A 15,417-nucleotide genomic window follows, 5' to 3' on the forward strand; every position below is an offset into this window, starting at 1 on the left:
CTCATTAGCCTGTGGGGTATGGTTCCAGCAAACCGAAGGCTCCTCAACAGGGCTCCCAGACGTGGCACCTGCATGTGCCATTGGCAGTGCCCTGGAAAGGGTACCTGGAAAGGGTGTGAAGGCTGGGGGTGGGCAGGGGGCCGGGATGTACTAGTGGGTCCTGCCCTGGAAGCTCCTGCAAGGTGGGTGCAGGGAGGGCACCTTCAGTCTCACTTGCCCAACCCCCAACGTGGAGAAAACCCAAGACTAAATGAATAGAAAGCCTCGAATAATGGAAAGAGCGATGCAAAAGACTGCTGCCCTGGGAGATTGAAAAGTAAAAACCCATGGGGCTAACCAGAGTAAAAATAAAATAAAAAACATAATAATATAAAAGAAGATCAAATAAAATAAATACAAGCTGAGAAACAGTAAAAACGAGAGGAAAGAGGTTGGCAAGAAGGGGTAAGGAAGACAAAGTAGAAATGGAAAATGAACATACAACAGAAGACCAAATGCCGAGAATGAAGGAAAGGATGAAGTAACCAATAAATGTTTTTTCTTTCTTTCTTTTCTTTTTTTTTTTTTTTAAAGAAAAACCCAGTGGGTTAATAGAGGAAAGTAGCAGTGGGATTTTTTGAGCTCAGATTCTGGCCAACTGTGGGTTCCTTGGAGCCCATGGGTAGGGAGGGCCCAGCCCAGAATTGAAGCTTCAGGGCATTAAGCCTGGCTCCTTCTAGGATGCTGGTTGACCTCTCCCTGGTGGCGGTGGGGGATCAACCCTGGGACTTGGGTTGCCCTCTTCCTTGTGTTCTCAGGAGAGCTGGTCTTCTGTGCCATGGCCTGCAGAGAATCCTCCAGGTTGGGCCTTGGTGTGTCTTGCCAGTAGCAACCTTCATGCAGGTGTGGGCTGTATTATCTTAGAAATCCCAGGTGGGCCCTATGCTGGCGAGGGAGGAAGGCAATCTTTCATGGTACACTATCTTGTTTAATCTGGGGGCTTGCTTAAAGAAACATGATTGGAGAGGGGGCATCTCTTCAGGGGCTGGGTAGTGGTAGTTCTACATGGAGTAGACAGCTCCCCACAGAATGTGCCAGGGCAACAGGCTCCTGTGAGGGTCAGGATTTCAGCTGGTGTTTCCTCAGTTCAGTTATTGACTGGGGTGAGAAACAAGATGACAGAGAAAGGAGAGGTCTGCTTTATGGAATGATGAAGCTTTAAGTGATGACAATAGTGACTTCCTAGTGGACCACCATATTCTCTTTGTCTTGACGTTTCACCTGCAGGTTTGGTGGCAAACTACTGGCTTCCAGTAGTATTCTAGTTGAGAGTGCTGATGGGCCCAGTTTATCTCTTTGCACCCTCCTTTCCCAAGTGGAAAATGGGAATATCGTCTCCTAGTAAAATGTAGGGTGCTGAGTGCAGTGCCTGCAAATGGTAAATGCTAAATAAGTATGGTTATAATTAGTATAACCGAAGATCTCTTTAGAAAAAGCAATCACCTGTGTTGGCTGAACTCTGTGCAAATGAAGGATTTATTGACCCAGTTTTAATTTCTGTGAATACATCTTTGTGTAGTGAGGAGCAAACCAAGAGGACTGAGTCCTGGGTGCAGCAACTCACCTGGTGCCTTGGGTAAGTTACTCCTTTCTCTGAGCCTCAGTTTTCCCCTCTGTAAAATGGGTTTGTATCATATGACCCAGAGATTGCTAATCTCTCTTCTCCAGCCAGGTTATTAGAGTCAGGGTGAACTTGTTCATCAGGTAGAGTTGCTTGCCTGGGAGTCTGGATTGGGGGAGGCAGCTTTTACAGCCCCAGAGGTTATCAGGGTCTAAAGGGACTGGGCTGGCTAGGATCAATAAGTAATTAAGGTTTTGATGAATCTGATAAAGCCCCAATAAGCCAATGTCCTTGGAAGCTGGTAATCCCAACTTCAGGTGGCAGAGAGGATTAAAATAGTTTTGCCTAGAGGTAAACAGGCATAGGGCCCCAGTGATCTCTGGGTCTGCCTCCCAGCTCTAGTAGAAATGGGACCTGTGCAGAGTATCCTTCCTGGCCAGTCAAGGTATATCTAGGCCATTCCAGTCTGGTAGGGAAGACTGGTTTGGCTTGGAAGTATAAGAGGATGAGCATTAAGAGATGAGCATCTTGGGATGGTGAAGGACTCCACACTGTCGGAAATGGAGGGGAAGGTGGTACCCAGGAGAGGAGCTTCCAGGGGAATGCCAACCTGTGTCATAGCCCTCAGGTCCCAAACTAGAGGGACCTCATCATTCGGATTAGAAACTGATAGAACTCTCCCCCAAACTATGTGTGTTTCTAGGTTGACTTCTTAATATTTAGAAGGGGGGGGGGCGTGAGACTTGTCTCACTGTAATCATGCTGCCACTACCTAGCATAATAAATATCAAGAAAAACTTCTAACTGGGTCGAAGTATCACACATCTACTTTACTAACATACTACAGGGGTCCAAACAAGTGTGTTTGGGGATCCCTGACCCTGTGGCTCTTGACCTCAGATTTGAGCCCCTACAGGGTGAACATACCACCATCCTTCCCAGGAGGAGACTGTCGCCATAGGAACCAAACTGTTACATAATAAAACCCATTCTTTATTTCCCTTCTTTCTACAACTTTTCAGCCAGTGAATGGTAGAATTTCCAGGGAGTGAGAATGGAGGCATGGGGGTTTTGTAGAGCCCGGGACGGGTGTGTTTTACAATTCAAGGCCCCTAAGATGGATTTCTTGAGGAAGTGCCTTTGTGTGGGCACCACACCCAGCTGGACAGCCCAGCCTCCTTCAGGTGTGGTCATTCCTCTCCACTTGCCCGTGGCCCCTTTATCCTGGAAGTCACCTTGCCAGCCCATGTGGTTCCCTGCTGTTTCTCCAACCCAGCTTCTCCTCTCCCCTAGGTTCCCACTGCGGCCCCACCAGCCACTGCAAGGGCTGCCTCACTGTTCTCCAAGCCTGCACTGTCCCCCTCTGCACAGCCTCCTTCCACACCTTTCCAAACTAAAATTTGCCAGTGACTTCTGTGGCAGGCAGCTTGGGACACACACATACGCGCGCGTGCACACACACACACACACACACTCACAGTAAATTCTTTTTCTTCCTATCTTGGCTCGCTAACCAGCATTCAATGCCTGGAAGCCTCCCTTCCTTCTCCCTTGGTAACCCCCACTCAGCCTTTAGAACTGTCACCTCCTCCAGGAAACTATCCCCTGGCTCTTCCTCCCAGGCTGGGTCACAGCCCAGAACGCGCCTGTGCATACATAGCTTATTCAGGGTCCTTGCCACATCTTTTAATGATCTGTTTAGGTGTCTGCCTCTCCTCTGAGCGGGGAGTTCCAGGTAAGGTCTGTTGCTGAGTCTCTCTGAATCCCTCACGCCCTGCGCACGGCCCTCATCAAGGCAGGGGCCTTGGGGGGCGGGCCAAAGACAGGGCCAAGCGGCGCTCCCGGGCTCGCGGAAGTGGCCCCTTGCACTAGGCTCTGCCAGGCGCGCCCGGACCGAGCTTCCGCGGAATCCCGGTCCGGGAAGGCTCAGCTGTCTTCCTGAAATCTTGGGTGTGCCACGTGGAGCCCAGTCTGGAACTTGTTGGGGGGGGGGGTGCAGGGTGGCTACGCGTCAGGCCTGCCACTTCCACCCAGGCTGGAGCCCAAACAGCTTAACGCTACATCTGGTGGTGGCTGGCCTGAGGCGTTCCCGGAGCGGTGGAGAGGGCCCCGCTCTGCGCTGGCCGCGAGGAGCCGGCTCTTCGCCCTGGGCTCGCGCGTAAAGGCTCCGTGCAGAGTCGGAGTCTGAGCACGCCGGCCGCTTAGAAGGCTCCTCACGTCCAGGCGCCGCGGTCACGGATGCGCCGGTTTCCGGCCATGAATTGGGCTTCAGAGTGCGAGCCGCCTGCCCGACTCCCGGCTGAGCCCGGGGCCGCGGGGTGGGGGATGGGCGCCCGCCAATGTCGGTGGGGCCAGCTAGGGTTGGAGCCTGCGGCCGTGGCTCTGCTCCGCGACGTTTGGCCGCGGCGGGTCCTCTTTGGCTCCCCTTGCGTCTCGGTGCCTGGCTCAGTGCCCCGCCCGGTCTCTCTCCCGGCTACCCCTGGCCTGGCTCCGCGAGGGGCTCTCTGCCCAGGGCGGGGGTCATGGCCCAAGACGCAAGGCGGCTGAGGTCGGCGGGCGCCAGGGGGGTCCGGGAACCCTCGAGGGCAGTCGGAGGCCGACCCTTCTCCATCCTCTGGTCCCTGGCACGGGGGCACGAGGCCCAGGGCCGCCAAGTCTCTGCGCGCCGCAGCCCCGACCGGTCCCCATCGCCCGGCTGGCCTCCGAGCGTCCCTCGGGCTGGAAGCGCTGAGCACCCGGCGCCCCCTCCGAGCCGCGAGCGGGAGAGCGCCGCGCTGCGAGGCAGAGGCTCCGCAGTCACGTGGTCGAGAGGAGGGCGGAGGGGAGGGAGGCGGGCAGGGAGGGGAGGGGGAGCGGAGTCGAGGGGGAGGGGGAGGGGAGGGGGCGTCCTCTGCAGTTCGGCTCCTCGCCGGGGCTCAGACACACAGCGAGCCCGGAGCCGCCGTGCCGGCCCGGCTGCCTCCGCCACCGCCTCCGCCGCCTCCGAAGCCTCCCGAGCCGCGGGGAGCGCCGCCGCCGCCGCCGCGGGCCGCCCCCGCCGCGCCGGCTTGGGCTCGGGCCGCCAGCGCCGCCGCAGCCACCAGCGGAGCCGGAGCGGGAGCCCGACCGCGCTGGGCTGGGCTGGACTGGGGCGGGCGCAGGGCGCAGGGCGCAGGGGCGGGCGCGCGGGGAAAGACGCACGGGCGGGCTTGGCTCCCGGGGAGCGGCCCGGGACTGCACCCGGACCGGCGCCTCCCCGCTCCGCGCTGCCCTCGGCCTCTCCCCGGGCCCGGGCGGATGAGCCACGCGCCCGGGGGACATGGAAGCGCTGACGCTGTGGCTTCTCCCCTGGATATGCCAGTGCGTGTCGGTGCGGGCCGACTCCATCATCCACATCGGTGAGCGCGGCGGGCACGGGGCCGAGGCTGGGCGGGGGCCCCAGCGGCGCGGGGGGTGCGCGGCGTCCAAACTTGGCTGTTCCCTGGGCCGAGGGGCTCGGCGGGCGGTGCTCCCCCGAAGGGCCGCTCCGCGCCGCCCCGCGGAGGAGATGTGCACGGGCCGCGCCGCGCTCCCGCGGGCTCCCACTGCTCCCCGGGGCTCCAGTTACCCCCGCGGGGCCCCGCGGCCTCTGCCGACACTTAGGGTCGCGGCTGCGGGAAATCCGGGGCTAGGCGCAAGTCCAGACCCGCGCCCCTGGCGGGCCCGTCGGCGGGGTAGGGCCAGCCCTTAGGCGCAGCTCAGAGTAGCGGGGGCCGAAGGCGGGCAGGGCCCGGGGTCTCGCCAAGTTGGCAGGGCGGGATTGAAGAGGCCCGACCGGAACCGTGCGTGAATGTGGGTGGGTGGGTGTTGTCAGCGTGTGTCTCTGTGTGCGCCTGTGGCTCCGTGTTGGTGTCACTGCGAGAGGGCGTTGGGGTGTATGGGGCCATCGGAGCCTGTGTTGGTGCGTGCATGACTGTCAGCCTGTTAGAGTGGACACAGTGTCTGCCTGTTTCTCTGGTGTGTGTCTGTGTACCTCTCTGTATATGTGTGTGTGTGCGTGTATCAGGCTGTGGCGACAGCAGCCCAATCCTGGACAGTCCCAGAGTTTCCTATGGCCCAAGTCTTGGGGGTCGGCACATGGTCTGGGTGGTGGGAATCAGGGAAGAAGCCTGGGCCGCGGTGTGTGGTGTGTGGGGGGAGTGTGTGTGCGCGCGCTGAGCGGGAAGAGACGGATGGAGGGAGAGAACCGGCAGAGGAGAGAAGATGAGATAGAGGAGAGGAGGAGGGGGCGCGTCGCCGATGGAGAGTGTGTGGGAGTTGGTAGCAGCAGGGGAGAAATCCCAGGAAGTTGGTCCGGGCTGGGGGACTGACAGCGGTTGCTTTTGGGGAGCCCGTCTGCAGTCGCTTTTCCGGAAGTTGGGAAAGACCAGCGAGCCCAGAGAGGCTGGGGGGTTGGGAGGTGTGAGAAGGCAGGGATGATGGGACAGGCGAGGCAGGGGTGTAATGGGTGGTCAGAGACTAGGCCTGGGCTTGGTGCGCTGCAATCCCCCTGCAGGGGTCAGGGGCCGGGACCAAACCTGCTTCCCAATGGTGGTGGAGGTTGTGGGGGGGGTGGCGCTTGGGTCTCGAGGTCGGCATTGCGGCTCTGGGTGTAGCATGGAATGGGACCTCCCTCCTCCTGCCCAGCCCCCAGCTCGGGGGATCACTGGGCCCAGCCCTGGGACTGTGGTGACCCTCAGGGCCTGGTGAGGGGGGAGGACTCTGGAGTTGTCCAGGCTGCAGGGCCAGGTTCGGCGAGTCCCACCGATCTCGGCTTCAAGCGCTGGGAGTCGGCCACGGCGGTGCTAAGAGCGCAAAGGGCCGGCCGAGGCCGCCCCAGAGGAGCTGTTCATGGTTCTAGAAAGCACTTTCAAGAGCGGCTCCTTCTGGGCTCCTCAGCCCTGCTGGGTTAGAAGGGAAAGGGTCTAGGGACATACCCCTACCCGCCCCCCCCCCCCACAACGTAACACGGCAGGAGAAAAAGTGGGGAGGGATGGAAAGCAAGAGGCAGAGCCCAGGGATCCAGGCTGGGACTGAGCTGCCTGTTTGCCTGTCATCGGTTATCAAAGGCCCCTGCGTAAAGAAGCCCCCTGGCATAGGAGAGCCACTGTGGACCTGCTTGCTTAGCTCTTTGCAGAGGGGGGTGCACAGGGCAGAAGGAAGTCATTGTTCCATTTTGGGATTGGGGCTGGGGAGACTTGCCTGCAGGGGAACTTTGTGGCTCCTGGGATAGGACTCATGGGCCCTGTCAGGGCATTTAGGTGCTTCCTGAGGTCACAACAGCTTGACTCAGTCCATTATGTGGGGCATGGTTGGTACATGAGGTGGTTTGGTTGTGAGACATTTGTGTGACCTGGTGGCAGCATGTGCCATGTGCATGTGTAACTCATGTCGACTGTGTTGGAATATTTGGGGGGCGTATTTCTGTGTTGGGGGAATGAGGAGAGCCTTAAACTATCCTATCAGGCTGAAACCGCAGCCCAGAAGTCCTGCCACCTGGCAACCTGCAGTCCTGCCACCTGGCAACCTGCAGTCCTGCCAGCACCATGACCAGAGGGCCAAGGCTGGGGTAGGGGTGGGGTGGGGAAGAGCCCCTCTCTAGGCCTAGTCTTGACCCCTCGTCTCCTCCAGGTGCCATCTTCGAGGAGAACGCGGCCAAGGACGACAGGGTGTTCCAGCTGGCCGTATCCGACCTGAGCCTCAACGATGACATCCTGCAGAGCGAGAAGATCACCTACTCCATCAAGGTCATCGAGGCCAACAATCCTTTCCAGGCCGTGCAGGAAGGTGAGTGGCCGGCCGCCATGCCCAGGGCTAACAGGGCGGGGGCCTGCCAGCAGCGCTGGAGCCCTACAGGGTCGCGAAGGGCTGGGCCACGCAGGGTTCCCTGTGTGCCTGGGCAGTCACGGTGCCGTGCACGGTGCGCGCTCCCTCCCCGGCCCACCAAAGCAGTGGTGCGGAAGTGCCTTGCGCTTTGGGGCTGGAGCGGAGAGCCTTGCGGGGCGTGTCTCGGGCTTGTGCGGCTCCTTTCCAGCTGGGTGGGCGCGTCTATGAGCCGCGCAGGCGTGTGTGGCTCAGGGCTGTCTGTGTTGAGTGTGGGTGGGTGTGTCTGCGAGCAGGGTACCTGTGTTGGTGCACCTCCCCTGACCTGGATGGGCCAGTGTCTTCTTCGCTATCAACCGAGGAGCGAGGAGCGTGTGGCGCCCAAGCCCATGAATGCGCAGCATCTCTCGCCTCGAGGCCCCTCTGTGCCTCGGCTGGCGTTTCTCGGCCGGCCGCGCTCCTCCTCCGGGTTTGGAGGAGCCGTTCTCCCTCGCGGTCCCCGCCGTGGGTGGAGGCGTCCCTGCCTGGGCCGAAGGTGGGCGCTGTTTGACCAGAAAAGCAGCGGAGTTGGGCCAGGCCAGGCTGCGGGGAAATCCTAGCCCGCGCCTGGGCCGCCGTGGTCCGCAAACTCGGCCCGCAGGCAGAGGCAACAAGTGCGAGGCTAAGCGCAGAAGCCCCCTCTGCTCTTCCCTCCTCTCTCATTCGCTCACCCTCCCACCGGGCTTGAGCCTGGGCTCTGGGCCTCAGGTATCTCTCCCACGATGCCTGCTTCCTCATCAGAGACTAAGGCTCTCACTGCCCCTGATATCTGCCTGGCCCAGGGCCCCTTTCCTCTCCTCTGCCCCCATATCCATGGTTTCTCCTAGTTCCATATATCCAAGGCTTTGACTCTGAGGCCCTCGCCCAGGAGTATTGAGGACAGAGGCCACAGCTGGTGGCGGGGATTTCTCCCAGGAGGAACAGACAGGACAGTGGGTTGGTGTAGGGAGGAGGTGGGCTGGCTGAGGGCTCCAGGCAAGTTACCCTCCCCCCGCCCCTGGGCCCAGAGACCTCCTCCGGCTCTAGGTTATATGTTGGCTGCTGGTTTTCTTGTATCTCCAGGGATAGGGTGACTCAGTGAAGGCTCTGGTCTGGGTCCAGAAGGTCAGAACTGGTGCTGGGGAGAACTTGGTGCTGGAAGGAGGTTTTGCGGAGTCTGCTATTCTTGCAGAGGAGGGAGAAGGCCCAGCTCTGGGCCCTGAAAGTCCAAGGATGTCTTGAGGTAGTTGTGAAAAGCTGGAAGTCTGGATGTGTTTTGGGGGTGGTGGTGAGTGGGGTGAGGCTGGTGTTGTCTGTCAGGGGAGCTGCCACTCCCGGCCCTGGCAGATGTCTGATGTTCATTGAGGTACGAGGGAAGGAATCCCTGTCCTTTTTTGCTGTCTGATCATGTCCTACCTGCAGTCCCTGCCCCCACATGCCCTGTCCTTGGACTTTTTTTTCAGTGTGCCCTCATCACAACTGTTGCATGTGCTTGGGGTGGGCCCTAGCCAGGGGAGGGTGGGACCTCCTTAGGCAGGAATGACCCTAGCTGGGGTGGGGATCTGTGGTGACACAGGCTTTTCCAGTACATGCCACAATTTTCACAGTGCCTCATGCTCCCTTGACACTGTCCCCATACACTTATCTCTGTGGCCATTCATTCTTTGTACTTGGGAGCTGAGGACACAGCTGGGTAGCACCCATTTCCTGCCCCAGGGAGCTCACAGTGTAATAGGGATGCCGCCTGTGTTCGCCATGGCAGTTTGGCTCTTCCACCTTCTCTGTTGACATACCTTGTTTCCATTGACTTCCCCTCGCTGTGTTGGGTATTCCATGCTCATTCATTTTGCTCCAAATGACGCCCATTGGCCACTCCCCCCACCTCCCTCCAGCAGCAGGTCCCCAGAGACTGAAGGTAATGCTCTTGCCCAGGGTTACAGTCTCAGGCAGGTAACACACATGGGTGAACTGGGCAGCTGGGCCTGAAAGAACCTGGAGTGTGGGGTCTGGAGAGGTCACCTCTGTCAAAAGGAGCAGCTGTTCCGTAGCTTCAGCTGACTTTACCATTTGGGAATGAAAATCCTAGTGTTATAAATGGGCTGATTTTTTTTTTTTTTTAAGAGGAGCCCCAAATCTGGACTTTAATGTAAAACCTGATTTCTAACTGTTCTCGGCTAATCAAACAATTTGAACAACACAGTACAAGCCAAATACCACAGAGCTATGGGCCGTTCAGCCTTCAAGCCCTAATGCAACTTTGTTCTGGAGACACAGGGCTCCACCCAGGGGCCTTTTCTGGGTCTCAGTTTCTCTATTTTTAAATGATCTTTTTTTTTTTTTAAATTTTATTTACTTATTTATTTATTTTTGGCTGTGTTGGGTCTTCGTTTCTGTGCGAGGGCTTTCTCTAGTTACGGCAAGTGGGGGCCACTCTTCATCGCGGTGCGCGGGCCTCTCACCATCGCGGCCTCTCTTGTTGCGGAGCACAGGCTCCAGACGCGCAGGCTCAGTAATTGTGGCTCACTGGCCTAGTTGCTCCGCGGCATGTGGGATCTTCCCAGACCAGGGCTCGAACCCGTGTCCCCCTGCATTGGCAGGCAGATTCTCAACCACTGCGCCACCAGGGAAGCCCAGTTTCTCTATTTTTATAACTGGAAGAATGTCTCAGGCTCCAAGCATGGCAGGCTGACACAGTCTTGGAAGGGTGTGAAGTGAGTGTGTGCGTACATCCAGAAATAGAGAATTGGAAGCTGATGGCTGACAGTTGTCCAGGTAGAGGAATACTGACCAGGTGGTGTTGGGCTACCCTCTGCCCAGAGGGCGTGTAGGGGTTAAAGTTGGCATGCTTTCAACTGATCAGCCCTGTGGGCAGAAATTCACATCATTATCCCATGACCTTTTGAAGCCCTGGGATGTTACCAGGGATGGGAGGAGCTCATCCCATCCCTGGGCTGGGACTCCTCGAGAGCCTCAGGGAGTACAGAGCGGGGAGGCTCCTCCTCCCTGGCCTGAGGCTTGGAACAGCAGGCCCTCAGCTGGCTGGGTGTCCTTCCTTCTGTGCTCTGTGGGGTGCTGTCCATCCCATGGCTTAGCCCTGCTTGATAGATATCTCATCTCTCTCCTTGGCCCTGCTTGATAGATATCTCATCTCTCTCCTGGGCTTGGACAGTCACAGCAGCAGGACATGGGTGGTAGATACAGCTCGGATGGGAAAGGAAAGGACTTCTTGGCTGGGCAGTGGCCAAGGATGAGGGCAAAGGCAGACTGGGGTTCAGTCTCCATCATGGACTGGGCGAGCTCCCAGTGACAACCCCCCCACCCCCGAGGTGGAATTGGGATTGAAGTGATGCTGCCCCATTTTGGCTTGAGAGGTAGCACCATGCAGGAATAAGAGCTTAGTTCTTGGAGCCCAAGAAACTGGGTTCAAATCTTGCTTGCCTCACGTGCAGTGTGATTTTGGGAGAGGCCTGGCCCTGTTCTGAGCTTCTGTTCACATATCTGTTGAAAGGGAACAATCACAGTACCTGCCTCCTGGAATTATTGTGAGGATTAAATGAGATGAGACATGTATGAATTGTCTGCAGAAGGCCTGCAGTAGGTGTTCAGTAGACATGAATTCCCTCTCCATTTCTTGACCAGCTGTGAATCCATCTCAGCTTCTCCTGAGGCTGTTATTTTCAGCTGCACCGTTGCTTAAGCTAGTGAATTCCTTGAGAGCGGACCCTAACTGACCTTTTCATTTTCAGCTTTTTGCTTAACTTTTTCCCTCCTGATTATAAAAGAAATGCTTTGCTACAATGAGCATGAATTAATTTAAAAATGTGAAAAAGGAAAAGGGCAATGCATGCTCATTATATAAAATGTGGAAGGTACAGGAAAGCATCAAGAGACAGAACAAAATCGTTTGGAATTCTACCACTGTTCTTTCCTTCTAGTCTTTTTTCGCGCACTGAATTTCATAAGTGCTGAGAGTTCCTATTCTGTTCAGTTGTGTATATATATATATATATATATATTTTTTTTTTCATTTAACATATCATTGGCTTTTTTTGAAATCACTATGAACTATTTGTAAACATTACTTTTAACGGCTGCATATATTTTCAATATCCAAAACAACTGATTTTTAAAAATGCAAACATTTATGTTGAGATATGCTTAAGTATTTAATGAAGAAAACAGGAAACTCTACTTTGGCTTGTTGGTCCTAAGATTTATACCTGCAGTTTCTTCAGGCTGATTTTGTATCCGTACAAGCTTCTTACAAGCTACCTTTTGAGGCAGTTGGTCAGTTTATGTAAAAGATCGGATCACTTTTTAATAAAATATGCATTTGGTGAGGATTTAGCAAATGATAACACAGAAATGGTATTTAAATCTCTAAAAGGTTGTATCTTAGATTCAGTTGGCAAAGTCCATATTAACAGTAAGTGTGAAAATTTGTCTTCTAGATACTAGAAGAGATACTAATTTGTTAAATAAGAAAATTTCATATTGCTTTAAAGTGCCTGCTCAAGGAGAGGATTATATAAATGCATAAATGCATAAAAGAACTGCCTGAACACGAGTCTCTTCCGTTCACAGTATTATCTTTTACTGTAAGTAAAAGACTTGAGTTATTGGTTATGCTGTAGATATATCTGTCACAGAGTGGAAAGATAACAATTTAGGGAAGAGGAAGAAAAAAAGGAATATATGTGATGCATTATTCCTTTTAGTTACAATAAGCACAAAAGTGTTTTAGGAAGACAAGGTAAAAATCACCCAAGTATAGCTTGGTGTTCACAGAATACAACAATGAAACAATGAAATAAGAGGAAAGTAAAGCACAGTGAGCTTGGTGGTGTCTATCTGATGGTCTTGCTCATATTATACTGGTCACTCCTAGGTGGTCACCCTGCCCCTTACACTCTATGACATCTGCTAGATGGTTTCCCTCCCTGAGCTTTGATGCCTCTGGTGTCTTCCTTGACTTCCCTTCAGAATTATAGGTCCCGCTGAGGCTGTATTTTTGTAGCCTCTGCTGGCAGACCCACTGTTCTCCCTGATAACGGCGTTATAGGTCCCTGCCTGGGAGATACTGTCAGCATTTCCCTGGGTGTGATGTTAGAGTCATTAAAGATGCTTGCAGGCCCACACCATCATTCCCGTCCACTCAGCTGCATAATTTTTCTCTTGGTGCTGAAACAAATATTACCACAACTTTACTGGTTAAAAATGGGAATGTAGGGAATTCCCTGGTGGTCCAGTGGCTAGGACTTGGCACTTTCACTGCTGAGGGCCCAGGTTCAATTCCTGGTTGGGGAACTAAGATCCCACAAGCCTATGTGGTGCGGCCAGAACAAACAACAAACAAACAACAACAACAACAAAACGGAAATGTATTATCTTACAGTTCTGCAGGTCAGAAGCCTGACATGGGTCTCCCTGGGTTAAAATCAAAGTGTTGGCAGTGCTGATTCCTTCTGGAGGCTCTAGGAGAGAATCCATTTTCTTGCCTTTTCAGCTTCCAGAGGCTGCCTGCCTTCCTTAGCTCCTGGCCCCCTTCCTCCATCTTTAAAGCCAGCGATGGTGGGTGGGGTCCTTCTCACAGCAAGTCACTTCTGTCCTCATACCCACTCCTCTGATTCTTCTGTCTCCCTCCTCCCAGGACCCTTGTGATTACATTGGGCCCACTGGGATAATCCAGGCCTATCTCCCTGTCTTCAAATCAGTTGATTAATTCCATTTGCAACCTTAATTCCATTGCAGCCTTGCTTCTCTTTTGCCTTGTAGCCTAGCATATTCGCTGTTCCGGGGATTAGGATGTGCATGTGTTTGTGGACCATTTTTCTGCTACCGTGTTGGCACACCTGGCAGGTGCCTGTTGTAGGCAGTGCACATCGTGACCCTTCCCTTTCTTCCACTCGGTTGGCTGCACTTTTGCTTACTGGGTGGCATCCTCTTGTCACTTGGGGCATATGGCCATGTTTCCCTGTCTTTCAGACTCGCTCTGGAGGTGGCACACTGTAAGTCTGCAGGCCTCTACAGACTTCCCTGTGCTCTCCAATGACACACTGACTTCCTTCCTGGGGCCTGCCATCTGATTGTGCCTAAGGAGGTTCCTAGAGGAATCTGCTTTGTGAATAGCTAGACTGTAAGTCTGTGCCACCGTGCAGGTCCATGCCCTCCATTTCTTCCAGGCCAGGTTCTTCAGACCCCCCTCCTCTCCCTGCCCTCCATCCCGCTCACCTAGAGCACAAGGTGAGGGTCCCTACAAAGGACCCTTTGTAGGTGGGGTCCCTACAAAGGTCAATCTTTCTCAGCTGACACACAGGGTCTTCTGCCAGTGATGTTTCAAGCCAGAAGATGGCTGTGGCCATGGCTGCAGGTGCTGATGGCCGCTCACTAAAGTTGGGCTGGTGACAGGGAACCATCTAGTCCCCTCTCTGGATTCCTCACAAGCCTGTGTCTATGTAAAAGAATAACTGCCATCTTCCCTCAGCTAGACTACCAGGCTTCAGAGCTGTCCTTCATTCTAGGGTCACTCTTGTGTGTCCAAACACACACACTCTCTCTTCATAGACTGTACTCCTGCCCTCCCCACATCCTCATATTTAATGGGTCCCAGAGGCTCCCTTTTAGTATCCCTATTGCCGTAGCCTTGCCCCCAGGTTGGGAGGTTGGACTTAACTGGCAGTGAACAGATGGGCATCTCATGCCAGGCGTGTGAGTTGGAGGCCATAGGTCTAGTGAGACACTTTTCCTCGTGCTGCCTCCAAGCTGCTGCTATTCCCATTCCTGGTGACATGGGAACTTTAACAACCTTCCTGTCTAGAGCAGCACGTTGGGGCCATTTGTCCAGGTTTCTCTTGGAGGATAACTATCCCTTATCCTCCAAGAGGGATATAAGGCTATCCCTTAACACTGAAAGCCACATCTTGTAAGGGCAGACAGACTCTTTCCAAATTCTTGTAGTTGCCAGGTCAAAAATCCCCTTGCCTTGGTCCCTATATCAGCCATCTTCTCTCTTTACTTGGACTTTTCACTACCCAGAAAATTCTGTCACCTAAAAACTTGGAACATTGAGTCTGTACTGCTTGTTTCCAAACCATTTCTAACCCAGTCTGATAACCTGGATATGAATCTTTTTAGACTTGGCCACACAGGGAAGTGCCTATTTGTTCCTACCCTTTGGTTTTGTTCTGTGGTTCCCTTTGTATCAGTCAGGATAGACTAAGTTATGCCATCATAACAAACACTCTCCAAGTCTAGTGGCTTAACATAACACAAACTTATCTCCTGCTCATGCTACATGTCAGCTTGGAGCTTGGCTCATCATGGTCACTCAGCTTGAATATTGCTAGTTGCTGTGCCAGAGGGAAAGAGAGCTCTAGGGGTCTCCACCTGGATGTGACACATGTCACTTCTACTTATAATTTATTTATTTATTTATTTATTTTAAAATTTTATTTATTATTTATTTATTATTTATTTTTGGCTGTGTTGGGTCTTCGTTTCTGTGCAAGGGCTTTCTCTAGTTGCAGCAAGCAGCGGCCACTCTTCATCGCGATGCGCGGGCCTCTCACTATCGCAGCCTCTCTTGTTGCGGAGCACAGGCTCCAGACGCGCAGGCTCAGCAGTTGTGGCTCACGGGCCTAGTTGCTCCACGGCATGTGGGATCCTCCCAGACCAGGGCTCAAACCCGTGTCCCCTGCATTGGCAGGCAGATTCTCAACCACTGCGCCACCAGGGAAGCCCCTTATAATTTATTGACCAGAACTAGTTGTGTGGTTCCAGCCAGTTGTAAGGGATCCAGGAAGCACAGACATACTATGTGCCTGGAAAGAGAGAGAGAACTGGAAATAGTTGGTGAATGACACAAATATCTACTACTCAGGTCATGTCAAAACAACCCTCCCATTTCCTTGGTGACTCGTTAAAACAACAACAAAAACAAAAGAAACAAACAAAAAAAGCAAATAGAATTTTAGGTATTG

The 15,417-nt window shown here is 54.2% G+C and overlaps 1 protein-coding gene across 4 annotated transcripts in view; it reads left to right on the forward strand.

The window, feature by feature from the left end:
* Positions 1–4,762: 4,762 nt before the first annotated feature.
* Positions 4,763–15,417, forward strand: part of GRID1 (glutamate ionotropic receptor delta type subunit 1) — a 686,590-nt gene continuing 675,935 nt past the window's right edge. For all 4 annotated transcript variants that reach the window (XM_057530323.1, XM_057530324.1, XM_057530325.1 and 1 more), the window contains exons 1-2: positions 4,763–4,977; positions 7,229–7,384. In XM_057530323.1, coding sequence (XP_057386306.1) covers positions 4,899–4,977; positions 7,229–7,384 — 235 coding nt within the window. In that variant the 5' untranslated portion in view covers positions 4,763–4,898. The remainder of the gene's footprint in view (positions 4,978–7,228; positions 7,385–15,417) is intronic.

The sequence above is a fragment of the Balaenoptera acutorostrata genome, chromosome 16 (genome assembly GCF_949987535.1).
Source record: "Balaenoptera acutorostrata chromosome 16, mBalAcu1.1, whole genome shotgun sequence".
NCBI classification, from domain to species: domain Eukaryota; kingdom Metazoa; phylum Chordata; class Mammalia; order Artiodactyla; family Balaenopteridae; genus Balaenoptera; species Balaenoptera acutorostrata.